The sequence below is a fragment of the Falco cherrug genome, chromosome 7 (assembly GCF_023634085.1).
Source record: "Falco cherrug isolate bFalChe1 chromosome 7, bFalChe1.pri, whole genome shotgun sequence".
Lineage (NCBI taxonomy): Eukaryota > Metazoa > Chordata > Aves > Falconiformes > Falconidae > Falco > Falco cherrug.
In genome coordinates this window covers 23,153,127-23,172,870 of record NC_073703.1, presented here as the reverse complement: position 1 = coordinate 23,172,870, position 19,744 = coordinate 23,153,127, and the positions used below count along the sequence as shown (strand labels likewise).

The 19,744-nt window shown below is 39.1% G+C and overlaps 1 protein-coding gene across 2 annotated transcripts; it reads right to left on the bottom strand.

Moving 5' to 3' along the window:
- Window positions 1-97: 97 nt before the first annotated feature.
- Window positions 98-18,341, bottom strand: CHRNA5 (cholinergic receptor nicotinic alpha 5 subunit). Of its 2 annotated transcripts, none has more exons than XM_055717153.1 (6): window positions 17,866-18,336; window positions 8,629-8,780; window positions 7,717-7,761; window positions 6,307-6,416; window positions 4,514-5,345; window positions 98-2,132 (listed from the first exon to the last, which is right to left on the bottom strand). In XM_055717153.1, exons 1-6 carry the CDS (start codon window positions 17,981-17,983, stop codon window positions 1,971-1,973), a joined length of 1,419 nt encoding a protein of 472 aa, XP_055573128.1. In that variant the 5' UTR covers window positions 17,984-18,336; the 3' UTR covers window positions 98-1,970. The 2 variants fall into 2 exon arrangements, with proteins under 2 accessions (XP_055573128.1, XP_055573129.1); XM_055717154.1 differs by lacking the exon at window positions 98-2,132 and having other exon boundaries at window positions 4,543-4,672; window positions 5,052-5,345; window positions 17,866-18,341.
- Between the last annotated feature and the right edge of the window lie 1,403 nt (window positions 18,342-19,744).

Sequence of the window (19,744 nt, the reverse complement as noted above, 5' to 3'; positions counted from 1 at the left end):
ACTGGCCAATACGCTGCCAATCACTTTATGCTATAATTGGGCATTCTACAGATATCATTTAGCAAGGGGAAAGAGATGAGGTGGGGAGTTTGTTTAGATATATATATATATAACCCATAGTCTTACTTGTGTTGCTTTCTGTTCTGTTAAGAGTAAACTTCAGTAATTCAAACCCAAGGAGGACTATAAAAAGGAATTTTGCATTTGAAGAGGAAATTTATCTAAAGTATTTCTGCAGCTTCCACACAGAGAAACTCACTGATGCATTGTATAATCAATAATACCGAGAAAGTTAAAATTATTATATTAATGGATTAAAACAGATAATCTTTGCAAATTCACCTTTAAAATGTATTATGATAGGAACAGAGGGAACATGGATATCTAATACCAGATATAATTGTATAACTGAAGAAGAGTGACTCCCTTCACAATCAGAATTATTTATAAATCGGTATACAAAAAAAAAAAAGGCTTGTCTGGCATCATTTCCATGCCTATGAGCCTTAAAAAGCTACACAAAACCAAGAATGTCCTACAGGTGAAAAACAAGTTGAAGTAAATGTTCAATTATATGTAAGTGTTCCAAATTCGTAACTACAATGAAAGCTTACAGTATCAAAGATACCACAACTTACATTCAACTTCTCATCTAAACATATTATTATTAATGTAGTAATTCAAGCAAATAAAAACTTGCTCTAACTTGGCATTACTATATTAGCCCTGCAGGATGCAACTATATTAGTAAGTACACTGACAAAACTTTGGTATAGGAAAACAGTCATCCATTTTAGAGTGTCTTCCACAAATAAAGCTTTTAAGAAAGGTGGCATTAGAATGAACGTAAAGATTTAAAACCAGTATTTAAGAATATATTTTAATGGAATAATTAAGAAGTTGCAAGTTAGTTTTCAACACTGTCAGAAAAAAGCATGGTAAGCTGTAAGCCCTCACTGCTTGAAGTTACACACAGTTCTATAAGCGAGAGAACCTATCAATGGTAGCTTTCTAACTTCGGTTTAAAAAACGTAAGAAAAAGTAATCATCTGTATTTAGTTACACAGCAAAATAATTTTTAACCCATTTCCTTCAGAAAGGCATTCCCCAAATTCCTTCTACCGTGCTTAAAAACTTAATTCTGAGAAACACACAGAGACAGGAAACTATTAACATTTGCAGCTAATATACTGTATCAAATTCTTCATCAAAAATAAAGAAATCTGAATGTTCTGGCCCATTAGAACACTCGTGAAACTTGGGAACTCCTTTGCCTTCCTTTCCATAGCTGATTCAGAGCTATGTGTCCTGTAGGCATTTTAAGGCTTACTGCATTAGATGTTCATGTTAGTATGATAGAATTCACAAGGTTTTAAATTTAGCAGCAAACTCCACTGCAAATTTATAAAGGCAAAACATAGCCAAATCACTGTTTTTACTTATATATTAAATATATGGGAACTTTAACTGGTATTTTTACTATTATTTTAAATTTACTCTGTAGAAACTTTATACTTTTACAACAATTCAAGAGAGCTGATAAAAATTCTCCTTTGCATACTACAGTAAATTGAAATAAGCAACACTACTAAGTAAATATTTGCTCATATTTAATACTCAACAATTTATATAGTAACTTAATAATTGGAATACAGTGATCATCATTAAAAATTTTAAATCCGTCTATTTCACAGTAGGTGTCAGCATGCACTTGTTTGATATATCATACATGCAAGTGCTTGAGAAGGTCCTTTTAATTCTGACCTGATTGAGAAGTAACTTAGTAGATTGGCAATAAGCAAATTGACTTCTATGTGTCCTAGGGATGCCATGCTTCAATATAAAATTAATTTCCTGGGTTTGGATTTTTTTTACTCTATCAAAAACGTGCCTCAAAGAACATGCATGGAAATAGAGCTACTGCAAAACTTTTTAGAGCCATATTAGCAGGAGATGAATGAAAAAATATTTTATGCATTTGTACTGCCTATATGCGTAGGTACTATTATACTCGCCCATTTATGAATAACAGGAATAAATAACACAAGTGATCCAATTATTGAAACCAGAAGAAAAGTCCATAAGAACATTCGATCAAGCACCTGAGCAATAAATTTCCAGTCTTCAACAACCTAAAAAACAAAGAGCATAAGAACTGGTCAGTATGCAGAGAACAGGTAAAAACACAATACCAAACCCTGCAATTCTCAGTCACTTTACAGTATGTTTTTTTCCAATCAGGTCCATTTGGTAACCCACTTTAATATCTTTTTTATAATTGCACCATGAGCTAAAACAGGAACAAACTTCCCTCTGTAAAGATTGGTAAGCTATATAGGCCAATATTACATATGAATGCAGAAACTGACCCTGATAAACGTGGAACACCCTCAGCTACCGGGAGATAAAATTGGTATGAATTTTCTAATATACTGCAGCACTGAGAATTCACGCCACAGCCTCATCATATAGTGGAATTCCCAGGCAGGGGCTAGAAATAAAAGTTGTGAAAAAAAACCCCAACCAAACAAAACCCAGAAACTAACACCCAACAAGAAAACACCCAAACCAAAATAAAATTTTTAAAAAAATGACAGTAGGCAGCAGCTGTTGTGTTACATACAAGAACTGAAAGCTGTGAAGTTACTGCTGCACAGAATCACACACTAGGGAGAAAACTCAGTACTTTCAAGACTATTTCTCTTTTCAATAGGATTATTCATATCTGTACACAGTTTTGCAAGGATAGTAAATATAATTGTGCAAGCAAGCTAAAACCCTGCCAGACAATTGCCTTCAGTCTGAACTGGAGCTATCCACATTTCCCAAGCCTACTGCTTCCTAAGAGGTAAGGCTATAGCAGCACTAGCTGTGTAGTTTTTATTAACAACTTTTGCAATTAAAGCTTGCGTTCTCTGGAGCCCAAATAATAAAAATAAAAGTGAATTCCCAGTCAGCTGTATATTAATTTCTGATGTTTAAAGTCACAACAACATTACACCTGAAAAACAAAATACTTATCACCTCCCCTGTCACTACAAGCAAACAGAGTAAGTTCAAGAGAAAGAAAACCAACCTTTCATTTACAGGAAGTTATGTATTTAATGGCAAACTATTCTATTTGTGGTGTTTATACAATGCAGGGTATTAGACGCTGTTATAACAGTACCATAGATGCATTTATTCAAAATCTAGGCTGGATCCCTTGTGATAATCTGAATTGAGTCCTGAGAAGGTACATTAAAAGAGTTAGCTTACTCCTAGGCTGACATGTGAAAACACGCTCTCAGCAGCCAGCAACTTCTGAAGACAGTCATTTCCGTATAAATTGAAAGGATCTCAGTCCTTGCCATCAGAAACAGATAGCACTATCATGAGACCACACAACAAATTTCTGTATTTCTACACTAGCCTGACATTAGCATTTAAGTCTCTGGTGTACCAATGGTGCTATTTTAAAAAGTATGGAAAGAAAACAGATTCATAATGCTCTTATCCAAATTGTGTAAGCATCCATTAAAGATAGTTCAGACTGCAAATGTACAGACTGAAAAAAAGCCTTTGACATCTTTTGATATAACTTAGACACAAATAATAAGGGTAGAAGAGAATACTCAAGAAGTCATCTAGTCCATGTTTGTCCTCAGCACAAAATGACCAACATAGGGCTATAGCTAGTACTTGAAGTAATATAAGTTAGGGCATTAAAAACTGGTTTTACTTGGAACTGAAAGCTGAAAAATAAGGATTAGCAGTATTTATTCTGAAAACGTAAAGCCAAATGCATTTTTCAGATAGCCTTCAGGTACAAGATTAAAATGAAAAATAGCTTCTTTTCTTATCATGAAAATACGATCTAGCAGCACTGTAGGGAGAAGTGTTCTTGTAACAGACAAGTATCTCTGACAATGTGTAATCAACAACATGAACTTAGTTCTAGAAGAAAGCAAAAATCTTTTGAAGAACCCAGGGACCAAAGGTCTGTATTGCATCAGCCCAATATCTATAAGAATTCTCAGTATCGTACCATACTTGTACTTGTTGAGGTCTGCAGCGGGTCTGCAGATAAGTTAGTTGACCTCAAAGACTTAGCCGTGTACCTTTAAGACAGCCACAAATTGTCAGGTATGTAAACAGGGTGTGAAGAATCGGAACTTAGAACCACAGCATACGGGCACCTACAGCAACAGCAAATAGCAAGCAAGAAGGACACAAAAACCTATCAGGGTCTAACACCTGCACTGTCTAAGATATATACATAGTTTGTATAAACAATAAAGGCCATTTTGTCCGAACCCAGCCATGCAGACATAGTGTTTCTTTTAAGTCCACCTCGACTTGCGTCACCACATGTACTTCTTTCCAGTGGAAATACATTACACAACTTTCAGTGACGTATAAAAACTGGAAATCCCATAGCACATATTTAATACGCAAGTGCATAGTAAACCATTACTGGGTTTTCCAATGTCCAGTTCTACAAAATCAGTGTAATATGACCAATACACCCTACCTCGCGAACTTCATTCTCCTTCATCACATGTCTTGTAATGTATCGGATGGAATCTAGAGCTGCTTCCAAGGTGTTCCTAGATGATTCTGATCCATTCACATTTCCTGTTTCCTCCTTCTGAGCAAAGTATCTATCCACATGGCTTCTCATGCAAAGCAGCTTGGGAAGTTTGTGAAGAAATATCTTGCGAACCCAAGGTGCCATAGCATTATGTGTAGACGAAGAGCGATGATGAATATTGATAGCAAAGACAGTTATCACAATAGACAATGTCACAAATATCATAGTGAACACCAAGTACTCTCCTATAAGTGGGATAACTTTAGAAGATGATGGAATAATCTCTTCAATAACAAGAAGAAAAACAGTCAAAGATACCAGTACTGAAGTGCAAAGTGAAATTTTTTCACCTTCATTTGAAGGAAGATAGAAGACAAGGACAGTTAGAAATGAAAGCCCAATACAAGGAATAATGAGAAACAACGTGTAGAAAAGTGGCAGACGTCTAATTATAAATGAATATGTAACAAAAGGATACCAGCAGCACCCATCAGTCCTATTTCCTTTGCTCCCTGTTGCAGTCACTATTTCCCATTCTCCATTATCAAAAAAGTCTCTTTTGTCAACATCGTAGTCTTCAAGAACTATATCAACCTGTGAGCCATCGTAAGTCCAGGAACCAAATTTCATAGAGCAATTTTGGAGGTCAAAGGGGAAAAAGGTTACATCAATAGTACAAGAACTTTTGTAGTTTGCTGGTGGAGTCCAAGCAATGGTGCCATCATACTTTACTACAGTTTTCGTAGATGTTCCCTCAAAACGTCCATCTGCACTGAAAGAAAAAGAGATATATGCATGCAATTATGATGGGGGGGTGAGGGGTATGAGTTTTTAAATAGGAAAAGATGTTTTGTTATTGTCATTTCAGCGTTTTTATCCCTTCTCCCCTTCATAGCCAGAATTTTGGATTGTGTTCATAGTCAACGGTTTGGGGTTTTTCAGTCTGAATATCACACAGGTAAACAGCTCTGGAAGAGCGAAGAATATTTTCAAGTCATGAAGAGATCTGTGCAACTTTCTGTGGTCCCAAGGACTGTGAAAATTGTGACCCTTAACTGCATGACCAAACTCTGCTGTTTCTATACAATATAAATACTTGTCAATTTGGCCAATTTGTAATTAATGAAGAAAAAAAGTCACTAAACAGGTAGAGTAATACTTGTGTGCCACCTCCAAGCCTGACTTTACAATCACTGCAAAAACCTTTTTTCCTGACTCAGCAACTCAGGATATGTAAAAACATTGTACATGCACCTGAGTTGAGCAGAAAGGTTAATTCAAAAGTTGTTGCTTCTGAGATCTGTTAATTCTAAAAAAAAAAATTCAAAACAAATCACAAAAAAAGCCACAAAAAATTACCAGAAAAACCTTACAGTTGAGTGTACTTCATTTTAAATCCATGCTGAATCAGACTTAAACCAGCATGAAGTAGTTGCTTCCTTCCCTTTACCATACACTATCAGTTTGTACCCAGCACTATGCAAGACACTGTTTTCCAATTAAAAAAAAAGTTTACACGATGAAGTGGAAAAACTTTTCAAAAATACTAGAAATTCCACACAGAAGCAAAGCAAAGCATGTAAGCAGTTAACATGACAACAAAATGCATTTCCATTCAGAGGCAAATTCTTCCACACATTCTTAGCTCTACTAAATGTACATGCATATCTATCCAATAAGCCTCCTAGAAGCTGCTTGGATGGTAATTTTATATGAAAAGATTAAAATCTTACTTGTCATACAACACAATATCTGGAATCCAAATAGAATCCGATGGGACACGAATAGATGTTATTCCAGCATAGTCTTCAGGATTCCACCTTAATTTTACATCTATCCATTCCTGTGGATACATGAGATGTATTATTGTGAAGTTGATTTAAACAGGGCAAAAATGGATGAAAATAGATAAAAAGGCAATTAAAAAAATAAACTGGCTTTTAAGATTTGCATACAATAGTGAATTTGCTGAACAGACATCTATTTACCTCATCCAGTATCTGTTTTCTAAAAGCCACTTGACAGTATTTCTGTACAGAAGTTCAGATATTAAAATCATTTTCCAGAGTTTGTATACATAAGAGCTATTATGACATCTAGACAATTAAATTTGAAAAAAATTTGTTCTGAATTAATATCAATGACTTCAGAAGCAATGTAAACATTTTCATCGCAAAAAAATAAAATCATGTTGCAACTAACAAAACAGTCATTCCTACTTAGGCACAGCAGTACTTTGGTAATTTTATAATTGAACTAAAAGCTCAAGAGGAAAAATTCAAGTTTCTGAGAATTCAACATCACACAGAATTTTAAATCCCTATTTAGGTCAGTTCTTATTTTATTTGAACTGGCTCAATGGCACCAAGTTCTGCAGAAACTGTTAAGAGGGCACAAAGTGTTATCATCGATGTATTGCCAGCTCATACTTGCAGAGTAGTATCAAAGTTTTCCTGGAAAGAAAAACCTTGCCTGAAACTACAGTAACTGGAAAAGAAGGGAATGGGAAGCAAAAGGAAAAAAACACAAAGGAAGTAGCCCAAACTAAAATAATTTAGTAAGCTAGCAAGTATAACCAGGGTCTGCAAACAGTCTTCTAAGTTAAATCAAAAACGATTTGTGTGTAGCATTTCTCAAATTAATAGCGGACACTAAGTTCAGCACTGGACTCTGATTATTATAAAGCTTGAGGCTTTTTCCTGCCCATAAAGAAATACTCTTAAGAGGAAAAAGTACCTCTTAATAGTAAGCATATACAACTTTAAAACTGAAATTCTTAAGTGAAGATGACATGCCCACACTTTTCTTAATGGTTTTTGAAAGAAAACTTACATATCAAAGCAATAACTTTTATGGCTGGATACATGCATCTTGGTATATTAAACGGCCGTGCAATGCCATATCAGATTTCTTTTAATTAGGTAAATGTCTTCAATTTACATTTTTGTTTGGTTAGTTTTTGGGTTTTAACAGTTTTATAACAATCCTTTAAAGCATTTCCAGGGACATTTTTTAAAAATACTATGTAAAAAAAACCCCATGCAACAATTAAGTTTTTTTGAATATATAATTAGAAAATTTTCTTCCAACTTTTGGCTTGCGGTTATGAAGCTTTAGAAGTTTTCATCAACATTTTCACATACCTGTTTCAACCAGACATTGGTTGTCATCAATTGATTTTTCTCATCCTATAAAAATAAAGCACATTTTATTTTAAAAAAATCTGCACAGTATATTCATAGTAACTAGCTACTTCAGCTCAAAAGTCTGTAATTTAAAATACAAACCACACTTCTGAAAGCACTCCAGTTACTGATAAATATGTTTATATGAGAACTTTGTAAACATAGTTATGACCTTTAATTATTTAACTGTCAAAAGTTGTATTTTTCCTCTTCTGTGTCTCTTTCCGCCCTTCCATTTTTTTAATTTGACTGTAATTTATGCAGTCTTACTGTTTTTCTACTGAAACAAATGAACAGCCAACATGTGGAAGAAAAACTCCTCTTATAGCTTTAAACAGTGAATTCAAATTGAAAATAATATTCTGAAGTATCAGGAGAAAAGAAAATATCTGGTGTGGCTCGTTTACATCACAGGTAATGCCCAGAGATAATGTTCACTACTGTGGAAGTGACACATTTGAAGGCCTACAGGAGGTTTTTGCTGCTGAAGAGGGGGAAGAGCAGTATTTGCAAATGCTCTTAAATTTTATAAAAATGAGATCGATAAAGTTTAAAAATATGTGGGTTTTCCATCGAATAAATAAATAAAAACACAATTCCCTAGAATTCAGACTTTCACTCACTTTTTTTTTTTTTTTTTTTCTGGCTGAAAGCACCATTAAACATAAGAGCCATTTGTTTTCTCAACCTCTCTGCAATCGCTTCTTCATGCCCCAATCTACAATGCATTTTTTTTATTACACTGATAACAATTTTGGAGGGTTAATCAAGCACGTTTAAGTTAAAATATGCTACTATTTCATATGACATTATGTTCCAGAATTTTAAGAATTAGGGAAAATAATAAACAAACTTGTTTACTATACATACCACATCTACTAGCTGAGAGATTGCAAGGCCAAACTTTATTTTTATTGTGTCATTTAAGCGTTCCACTGGACGAACCCATCTTTGATAGTCTTCAAATAGATGTTTAAACAAACGATCTTCACTTTTAGCAATAAAAGAAGGTTCAGATATACCTATGCAAAACAAAAAAGTAATTTATTAACATTGATTTAAATAAACTGTGCACATCTGCATTCCACTGTCCAAAGAGCTACAGCTATGTTTATGCAGAGTTAAATTTCTCATCTTATCCCCTTTTTTCTGGAGGCATGTACAAGATCTTGGAAGAAGACTTTTATAAAATAAACTGGTTTTATTAACGTCTTCATACATTTATCACAGTTTAAAAAAATCTATTCCTCAAGAACATTAAAATAATTTCAGTTACAATAAAGGCAAAACACACTTGTATCATTTACCTGGTGCCATGCCATTACAGAACTCCTCTAAAACTGAAAGCTTGTCTATGAAGGACTGAAGTTCTATTATTCTGGAACAAGGTGGTACTTTTTCAAAGCCTACATCTACACTATATAGGTCTCTAGTACATTGCACAACTTGTGCTCCAGTTTGAAACAGTAGTCTTGTCATGTTTTAGACATTATTTCTTCTAAAGTCTGGTCACATGTACGATGAATGAACCTTGCAGTGCTCGTAGAGCAGTTTTTCCCCCACATTGTTTTGTGTCTTAAGCACGTGCCAATCCATTTACGAGTCTGTCCTCTACCTATTCTAATGCTACACTGACTGGAAGGCACCTTTCTAATTAGGCAAGAGCATACATTCAGTTACTATTTTTTCATAGTTCTCAAGGCATCATTTCAACACCTGGAGACCAACTGGTGATCTGGAACAGCCAAAAAACTTGTAAAGCTTACAAAGAAGTGAAAACTAAATGACTTATTTTGTTTCCTGAGAGAATGGAATACAATGCAGAGCTCTGGGGGAAAAAAAGTACTGTAGATACAGAAACTTCAGGCAGTGAGCAGCACAGACTTTAAAAGAGAGATGCAAGTTGTTGTTCTAGAGCACCTCATCAAGCAATGGCTATCCTTCATCTTTGAGATTCCACAAAAACCGATGTTATACCAATGTGGTCTCACGGAAGTGTACCAGGAGAAACACTTCTACTCGAAAAAAAGGCAAAGTTTAAGGTTTCGCCATCATGAGAACCCATGCAAAAAATTATATTCTCTAAATAACATGAGAAGGACAAACCTGGGGAAGATACGGAGAGAGGGGAGGAAAACCAGCAAGGTTGGTGTCTAGTTAAGTAACTCAAATAAAAATAGCTTTCAAGGCAGTGTGAAAGACCTGAAGAAGGCCACTGCCTCAAGAAGCAGCACAAAGCTAGACACATCACCTTGAAGGGAATGGCTCCAAAAGGGTCTCCAATTCCCAGACGTCAGAACAATCACCAGAAGACGTGAATATATGCTCTAGACAAAGATTTTTGCTGCTGAGATTTAACCTGCTGAAAAAAGTCCTAACAATTATTACAGTCAGTTTAAGGAACAGAGTAAACCAAAGAAAGATGTGCACAACCATCTCTCTTCAATGCAGATTTAAAATATTATACCATTACATAAATGTACGGCATGACCTCTCTAGAAATGATGCACTCACTAACACCATCCATCTAAAAAAAGATGTATCAGAAACAGAAAAGCACCAGAGAATGTCATAAACAGATTAAAACCAGAGAGTCATCCATACAAGGAGAGATTTAAAAGATTAATGTTATTTTGTTTGGGGAGGTAAATTTAGTCAACATAACAGAAGTAGATAAAGGAGTGAACAATACACGAAGAAAAAACGCTGATAGCATTTAACCTTTCTCATAAAAGAAGGTAAAGGAAACAAAATGATCAACTGAAGGCAATATAAACCATTTCTATTTAAAGTTCATTACCACCAATATTTGGTTAATCAGAAACTATTAGACACTGAAGAGAACTGAAATCTTAGAATTGCCTGGGATTGGTGAATTGTCAGGCAGGCCAGGCAGCATCACACTTGCACAGGGTATCAGTTCTCATTTCAACACAACTTGCAGAATCTACCCGAGAATTTGATCAAGTTTGCATTTGTTATAGAGACTTGGCTAACGCCATTTAAGCCATTCATTTAGATGGACCCAACCTAGTTCTATGCAACCGCAACCACTGCAGCTTAGACAACCAAGACAGGCAACGTAAGTTTTTAAGTTCCCTCCCATTCAAAGTGTTTGTGACAGTAGCAGCTTTCTGCTGCACTGCAAAACGCTGCATTTGCAAATCCTCCAGACAAAACACCCAAAGCACTGCAGAGCTCAGAATTCTCTGCCTTCTGCACTGCAGATTTGAGGCAGTCCAGGAGAACTATTACAAACACCAACTAGATTTTCTCTGAAACGTTATAGCAGGAGCAAAAGCAGCATGCAGCTTAAGGAATAGGATCAGCAAAGCAGGAGCAGCAGGACTCCTTTGCCTTCCAAATCTCACCATATACCAACATGCTGCTGAACAGTTCTTGTTGCAAGCTAGATCAGTGTTTGGGTTTTAAGACAGCTCCCCCTTGCATTTCAAAATACAAATCTATCTGTTTATGTGTTTCATTCACTCGCAAACCTACTGTTCTTTGCGATGTATTATTTGTACATGCTCTACAATGTAACATCTTTCTATTTCAAGATTGTTGACGTGCGGGTTGTGTAACAGCAAAGAACTACTGGGCAACTTGCATTGTTGTACCACCAAGCATACCTCAGGTGGATACATGAAAATACACAGAAACTAAGAAGAGCTGCCAAAAATGGTCCTGCAACAGAACACTACACACACACACACAATTTACATTTTAACTTAATATCTGTGAAGGTATTTCTTTTTATTGATACCTTAGGTTCAGTGTATCCTTATTAGCCAAGGAATTTTTCTTAGTTGTAGCTATACATAGATTTGCCAAGTCCTGCTTTTTACAGACATCCAAAAGAATGCTTCCTGAAGACACAACTTAATTTCTTTAGTTCTATATCCCTATTTCCTGAATTATGAATGGGTTTGTGTATATTTCAGCCTAATATTTCATAAACGCTTGACTTTTGTATTAGCATTAATTACATTTCCCTTTTACAGTTACAACTCAGCTGATTTTTTTTCTACAATTTGAGAATGACCTATGCAGCTGGGCATTCTCTCTCCATTAATTGACCTTGAAGCAATGCAGAGGCAAAGTTGCACTTTTACCATTTCTGTGTTCCTGTAAGATGACCTCCTGTACAGCGATACAGCATCTTCAGGGTACACGCTGTTTCCAGATTAAGCTTCTCTTAAAACACGGCATCTTCTCTGCTATGCTAAATGGAGATGTTCCTTTACCACTTTTACACTTTTACATACTGTATACTCACTGACTTATCAAGGTGACCATATTTACTAACCATATAGTTCAACTAATTTTTTTCTATCAGAGAAATATCCATGCTTTTAATATTTTTAGTTTATTCTGTTTATTAATAAGCTGGGGCATACTGATCTGTAAAAGGCAGCTTATACAAAGGAGAGCTCCATGAGAAGGCTGAAGATGGTAACAATACATTAAGATTCAGCAAAAAATAAAATAAATAACCATCCTTACCTTTCCATATTTTATTTAATAGAACCATTCAGCTCACTTGTTACAGAGACTGCATGTGTTTAATTTCTCTTTTCTGTGTGTCTGTATGATTTTAAGATTATAATAAAGGGTGTAATTCTTGGTTAATTATTGGCATCAGCACTAATAAAAAAAAGCATGAAGAAATGGTGGCAAGCAGAAAAAAGGTACAAAAGAGAGGAAAAGAGGCAAAATACAGTTAGTGGCTTAAGGCAGCACACTGGCTACGCTGGTTGGAGAAAAGTAGAAAGACATTAAAACACACAATTGGCAAGATTAGCAAACAACCGGCCCGGGGTATAACCCTCATACTAGATCAGATTGTAAGAGATTATGGAAGCATTCGCCCCTGCTACTAGCTCACTGTACTAAAAACTAAAATCTTGGAGGAACTGTAGCTTTTGAAGGGCAATTCTAAGCAAGCCTGTGGACATTGTTTCTTATTGTACCATTATGGGATGAAATTTCTTATTGTCTTAGTATGATTTAGCAGCAGTATTCTTTTTATAGGAACTATCAGTGAGATATTTAGGGTTACAGCTATACCTCATATCTTTTCATAAATTTTTGTTTGTTTTTTAAAAATGAACACCACAGTCCATGTTTCTCCAAAAAACGTTCTTTGAACTCTATATTCCTCTGCACTTCCTTAGATAAAGTGTCTAAGAACCACACTGGGATTGCAGGTATAACACTGGTCCTTATACTTTAAACAGTGTAGTTCAAAGCATTTTCTATTTGATATAATTGAGTGTTAATGATTTCAGGTTTTTTCTGGATTGCTACTTCAATCATTTTCAAAAGAGGTCCATGGGAGAAGGGCAAGGGTCACTTTTTAGAAGCCTAATGTTAAGATGTACACTCAGAAATAATATGTGTTACTAACACAGATTTATAATCATATAGCACTATAATGAAAAAGAACGTTACTAGGGACAATAAACAGGGCAAAGTACCCATACTTCGCAGTTAACAGCGGATCCTTTATTGGTGTGCTATCATAACACATAGACTGTTATCCACAAATTAACTACTATAAAGTACAATACAACAAATATTTTGCCTGAAAACCAGGAAGGTGAATGAATATATATAGTACACCCGTCTTCAGTACACTAGTATATTTATTAAGGTGATACTGCAACTTTTTTCTTTTTCTGTAACTAAAACATTTTACACAATTTATAACAAAGGAAGCACTTTGAAGTCTAGAAGCGCAACAGTAACTGTTCAAGGCTTACTCTAAAAATTGTTCAATGGTCATTTTGAGATTAAAAAAAAAAAGTTTCCCATCTTTCCTACAAACCAACTTATTCTACAGCAAGCATCAGTGCTTTTCCTCCTTTATGTTTCCCATTTTTTCCCAAACAAATCTAGTCACATCACAATATTTTGGTAGCTGGTGACAGTTCTAACTGCAAGTCACATTTATATTGCAGCAGACAGTAAAAAGCAGAACAAGATGATGTTCAATATTAACCACACAGATATCTCTCTGTCTAAGCCTCCCTTTACATTTTAAAGAACTTCCCACCACTACTTCATTAAGCAGAAGAGATATGTAATATATTAGATTAAGTAAAAAAATGGAAGTTTTATTTCTGGACTGGCACCCCACTCCATTTAAAAAGGATCGTGAGTCATACTTTCTGTATGGTCTTCCATTCGTTTGCCTTCTTTTCCACCTATGCTTTGGCAATTGCCAGGAATCCAATCACTAACAGTCCAGCATTTAGAAAGATCAAAATCATGTTTACTGGAATGCCTGTAAGTAAAAGCAGGTTTACTAACTCTATTCAATTTACTGTACAAAAGTCAGAAAAGCCAGCTATTACATTCTGTACTTCCTACAAGCATCTTTTTCTCCCCGCTTAAAAAATAGAGCCAAAGCCCATCACTACACCTACACACATGAAAAAGGTGGCTATTCTTGATCATTTCTTGTTGGTGGGGTTTTGCAGATTTGTTTTGCTTTCTTTTGTTCAGAGGTTGTCTTGTGATTTCAGAGACTGAGAGTACAGAAGTGGCAGCCTTTTATTTCTATCACTGTGTATTAATACATGCCTGGCAGCTGCTAACTGCTGCAGGAACTCTTACGATTTTTCATTTATTCCAGGGCTTTCAAGTTACTGGAAGGATTTCTGCCTTCTCTCTTACCTAGCACATCAATCTCCTGCCAACCAGTAGAAAAATAAAATAGCAAAATAAAATTACATACTGCAGACATGAAATTGTTAAGGATTTCGAACTGCAATATTGCTTAGCACTTACCAATATGAACAGAGGCACAAGAGCTGCACATCAAAAGCAAGGAAGAGGTTTCTTACATCCACCTCAAACTTAAAAGATTAAAGCTTCCAGCTTGAAAATTGGAAAGTGGAATTAAACTATCCCCTAATAGCTTAGCATCAAGGGATAATTATGGCCCATATTAATGATTGCACTTACAAGTCTGATTAATAGCAGCATAATATACCGCCACAAAGTTTGTAACTAATCCAGAAATAGATAACAATAAACTACAAATTGACGGTCAGTCTTCAGATTAAGAGCTAACTGGAGCACAAACCATTCCTTTCTGAATACTGTGCTACAGGTGCTGTCGTAAATACACACACACAATATGCCAAACAGCTTCCCAAACTCTACAGTGAAGCTATCGCCAGCAGCAGTCTCCTGAGCAACAGCCACCTCCAGCAGCAACGTTACGGGTCTGTGGCGTGGCACAGCATTTCCTTGTGAGTTCACTGACACTCAATTCCCTGCTCAGCTTTCAGCAGGCAGAAGAACTGTGATCCTTCCCCCTGCCCAACAGCTGGGACACATAAAAAGGCTGCCTCATGTCAGGCCGCCTCAGGGTAAAAATTCTAGTCACTCTGAAGCCATGGGGACTTCTTATAACAGATCCAGGGTTTTGTCATGTCTTTTTATACCACTTTTAACTATTGCATCATTTCCACTGACTGTTGATCTATTAGTAAGGACTGAAGATGGACCATGAAGATGCACGGAGGAATGCTGAATGCAAGCAGCAGGAAGTGTGTATACAAGTACGGATAGTGCAAGGAGTAAAAGGAAGAACAGGTATGTAGAATCTTAAAAGTAGAACCATTTAGTTGTATAGATTTAGAGGCTATGCATCATGGAAGTAAACCCAAATCCACAATTTATGTAAATAAGACCTTTATGCAAATAACCACATAGGGCCCAGGCTTCTCACAAAGTTGCTAGTGCAGCCACCCTGGGTTCTGCAAAAGTTGTGCACTGCCATTACCCTCTGCCACAGCAGCACTTTGCTCCTGCAGCTCAATTCCAGTCTTGGATACATTGGAACATACAATCCAGTGAAATTACAAAACCCATACAATGAAATCAGATACTCTGTTTAGAAATCAGCTACTCTGCTCAAAACTGGATGCAGCGTAGGAGACTTCAGAACATACACTACCATACAAAAATCAGGGTTTACTATCCTGAAAAGTGGGAAACAATGCAAGTACTTTCTTCCGCAGTTCCTTCTACAAATCAACACAGACATTTCTCCACAAATCAATGATCATGTTTTTCTTCCGAAGAATCTCTAAAGCAAGCACAAGATATTGTAAGAGAAAAATCTCAAGAAATCCATACAAGCAGGAAAGTTTGCAGCTTCCTTTTGGGCAGGGAGAAGGATCTGATCTATTAAACGGAATGGAAAACATTAGGGTGTATGAACTCCCGAGGAAACACTATCACAGGTCTGCTGCATGGCACAGACTAATACAGTGCTATAGGTCCTTGTTAATCTCAATTCACCTTCTGCATTTAAGTCTCACCTGTTAGTTTAAGATTCAGAGCAAGGAATAAAACTTGCAATTTGACTGTATTTTAAATCAGCACATACTTTGTCTTGTCAAATCAGAGTTACCCAGGATAAAGGGTTAGCTCACCTCCAGATTACTAACTAAACACCAAATTGATTTACAAGCACTCTTAAAGTGTCATAAAAACAAAGTCATATCCATAAACCACTTCATTAAAGTGATTACTGTACCATATGTAAAGCAATATCTCTAAAATAATTGTAACTATATATATATACATGATACTCCAACTGAAGTTATAAATTCTCTTTGCCCTGTATTTTAATAACAGGAAGCTGTAATGTTTTTTTTTTATCTTCTTATTAGCAAATTTCATTTTATTTTAGAGCAAACAAATTCTGAAATTAAAATTTTATCCTTACTACACATGACCAGTCCTCAGTGAAGTCAAAACTGTTGGCGTGCGCCAAAGGGTAAAATTTGGCTTAACCTGACCGCAGGTAACTCCATACTGTCATATGTATGATATAAGGTAATATAATCTCACACAGTGATACCTTCTATCATGATGAAAAAGACTGCTTTTCCAAACAGTGAGAACAAGAATAATCTTTTAAATCACATTCAGCACTAACATATGGAGTATCTGTATGTTGAATTCAAACCCAGATATCAATACAATTTACTTTCCTTAAACCGTACTTAAAACCATTTTTTCGAATTTGAGGTGACATTAAAAAAAACAGGTCAGTTTTCTTTTTCATTAATTTCCTTTCTGCTTGTAAATACTGAGGTCACAACTTCAAGACATTCTGCAACACTTTGTAATGTATTCACAAGCGATAGAAAAGCAACGTTTAGAAAAAACTATTTCTAAATAATTCTTTGACAGAGCATTTGACTTTGTTCCTGTAATCTTTGTGTAATTTTATAAACGCTTTAGCTTCACATGCTATTTTACATCCTTCAACTCCGAAAGCCACATCCTGATTGAATTACGAGACCAACTCCCTTGAAGTCAAATAATGCATGACCAAACTAAAAAGAGTTTTGTTATAAATTCTTGCGAGGGGCATTTTTACGTGCAGCCAGGTCCATATGAAATATTGCAATTATCAGAGTGTATTCTGCAAGTTTACCTCCACACCAGCTGCAAACGCAAGCAGCACGCACCGCAAACCTGCAACCGTGCCTCGTCCGAGTACGTGAGCAGAGGGAAAGCCAAAAGCTGTCACACTTCGAGCCTTCGAAGCGTTATATACGCATTTAAAATGCGGAACAACCGCGGTGCACAGCCGGCCCGCACCTGAGCGCCCGCACCCGGCCCAGGGCGCTTCCCCCAGCCCGGCCCGGCCCGGCCAGCGCGGGCTCCGCCGGCACCTTCCCGTTCCCCGGAAAACCAGCGGCAGCCCCGCGCCCCCGCCCCGCTCCACCGCGACGCCAGCCTTACTGCGGCCCCGTCCGGGAGAAAGTTGGCGGCGCGGCCAAACGCGGCGCGATGCGCGGCCCCCGCGGCCCCGGCCGCCCTCGCCCCCCCGGCCCGCCTCACTTCTCCTCACGGAGGGCGCTGCCCCCCGCCGCGGCGCGGCCCGGCCCAGCAGGCCCCGCAGCCCCCTCGCCCCCCGCCCCGAGCTGGCCCGCGCAGCGGCAGGGCTACAGCGGGGTTCAGGGGGGCCCGCAGCCCCGCGCCCGCCGCGCCCTCCCGCGACACCCCCCAGCCCCCGCCGAGGTGCTGCCCGCCCAGCCCTCACCCCCACGGGGCCGCCCCGGGGCGCCTTACCCGCGGGAGGGGCGCGGGCGGCGGGGCCGGCCCCGGGCTGGCCGGGGAAGGGCGCGAAGAAGCAGGTGAGGAGGAGCAGGGGGCGGCCGCAGCGCAGCCAGGCTGCGAGCTCGGCCATGGCTGGGGCACGGCCCCGCTGCCTCGCAGCCCCGCGGCGAGGACGGGGCGCAGCCACGGGGCGCCGCCGCTACCGGGCGCCGCTGGCCCCGCCCCGCCGGGAAGCCGTGAGGGGGCGCGAGGGGCGGGAGCGGAGCCGCGCGGCGGGGGGCGGCGGCGGCGCGGGCCTGGGTGCGGCGCCCGTCCCGGGGTGTCCGGCCCCGCCGCTGCGCGGGAGGCGTGTGGGGGGCCCGGACAGCCCCGCCGCTGACGGCCGGCTGCGCGCCCCTGCGGCCCTGCCCCGGGCGGCCGGCAGCCGCGGCCTCCCCTCGGGCCCCGGTGTGAGCGGCGGGCGCCGGGGGCAGCAGGTGGCGGCGGCGGCCCGGAGGGCGAGCTGCGGCCGTCCCGCCGGTGGGTGCCGGAGGCGCCTCCCGCCGCTGTCGCGGGTGAAGAGGGGGCCGCCGGGGTGTGTGTGTGCTGCCGGCGGTGCTGCCGGGCTGGGGGGGGAATGCCGGGGCAGGGCTGCCGGGGGGGGGTGGTGGATTCCGTGGGGATCGCCCCGGGCCCAGCCGCCCACCGCCGCGCCTGGCCGGAGCGCGGCAGCGGGGGCCCCGCCGGGCGGGGGCCCAGCCGCGGTGATACTCAGCAGAAAGGAAAACGTTAATACGGTTTGGCTGCCGTTCGTGGGGAACACTCGGTGTCTGAACGTTTCTGAATCGGAATGTTTTGAACTTTCAATCAAAACCAGATAAACCTTAACCGATGCAAGCCAAGCACAGCCGGGGTGTTCCTGTCTTTGTGTGCATCAGAGATCCATCACACGTGTGACAAACTGCACAAAACCTCGCTTTTTTCTCTGTCAGATAAAAAGCTGTTATGCAAGACAACTTTAAATGCACCGGCCGTGAAATATAATTAGTAATTTTCCCTAAATCAGCCTAATGGAGATGTACAGTGTACACATGGCGGTGGAAAGCTGAATGGCTTTACACAGGGTTAATCCATACCCGATTCCTCAGGAGGATGGACCTTGTTCAACCCAAATAATCTCAGCAACTTTGTAGCTTCCTAAAATGAGCATTACCCAAAGCAGTAATTTTATTAAGCATGTTGTCAATTATCAACATTCTTTTATATCAAGTGTTCATTCTACAGAAAAATAGCGTGCCTCTTTGTGTAAATCATGCATCTTTCCGATGACCAAAACAGAGCACTTATGCATTTCAATCCCGTTCTTAATTCTTAAACGCGTGGTTTGCTGTATTATTCTGCAGCTATATTTAGGTTGAACATGTCTGTGCAAAACATAATGCAGTCTGTGCAAGCCATCCAAAAAAGGATGCTTACACACTAGTTTCTTCCAGCACGCTGCCAGTGACACGTTATATTGATTTTGAATGCTCTGCAGTAAATGTGGTCATTTTATATGCTGCAAATCCATTTGTGTACTGCTTGTCCTCCACAATCAAATATATATGTGTTAAAGGATGCAACATGGCTCTTATTTTGAAATGCTCAGTGTGTATGCAGCAGTCAACCCAAGATTTTAGAGCAAATAAGGATATATTTTAGCCCAAAGAATGGCACAACAAAACCCTATCTTATCCTTTTATGACACATTAGAGTTCCGATGTTTTCTGTGCGCTCCAAAAATCACCGGATAATATTTCTACTGAAGTTGCAAATCTGTAGTTTTTGATAACAACTGGTCCACCGCTGCACCTGGTGTTCCTGACATGAGGTTATCACGTAAAATCTGTATTTCTGTTAGCAGTGTATGTGT

What these genes read in the sequence shown, in the direction of transcription:
- CHRNA5 (XM_055717153.1), bottom strand. Translation starts at nt 17,983, where the DNA reads ATGGCCGAGCTCGCAGCCTGGCTGCGCTGCGGCCGCCCCCTGCTCCTC. An exon ending in CGCCCGCGCCCCTCCCGCGG is followed by an intron (nt 8,781 to 17,865) that starts GTAAGGCGCCCC and finishes TGTTTTGCATAG; the next exon opens with GTATATCTGAACCTTCTTTT. An exon ending in TCTCTCAGCTAGTAGATGTG is followed by an intron (nt 7,762 to 8,628) that starts GTATGTATAGTA and finishes TTATTTTTATAG; the next exon opens with GATGAGAAAAATCAATTGAT.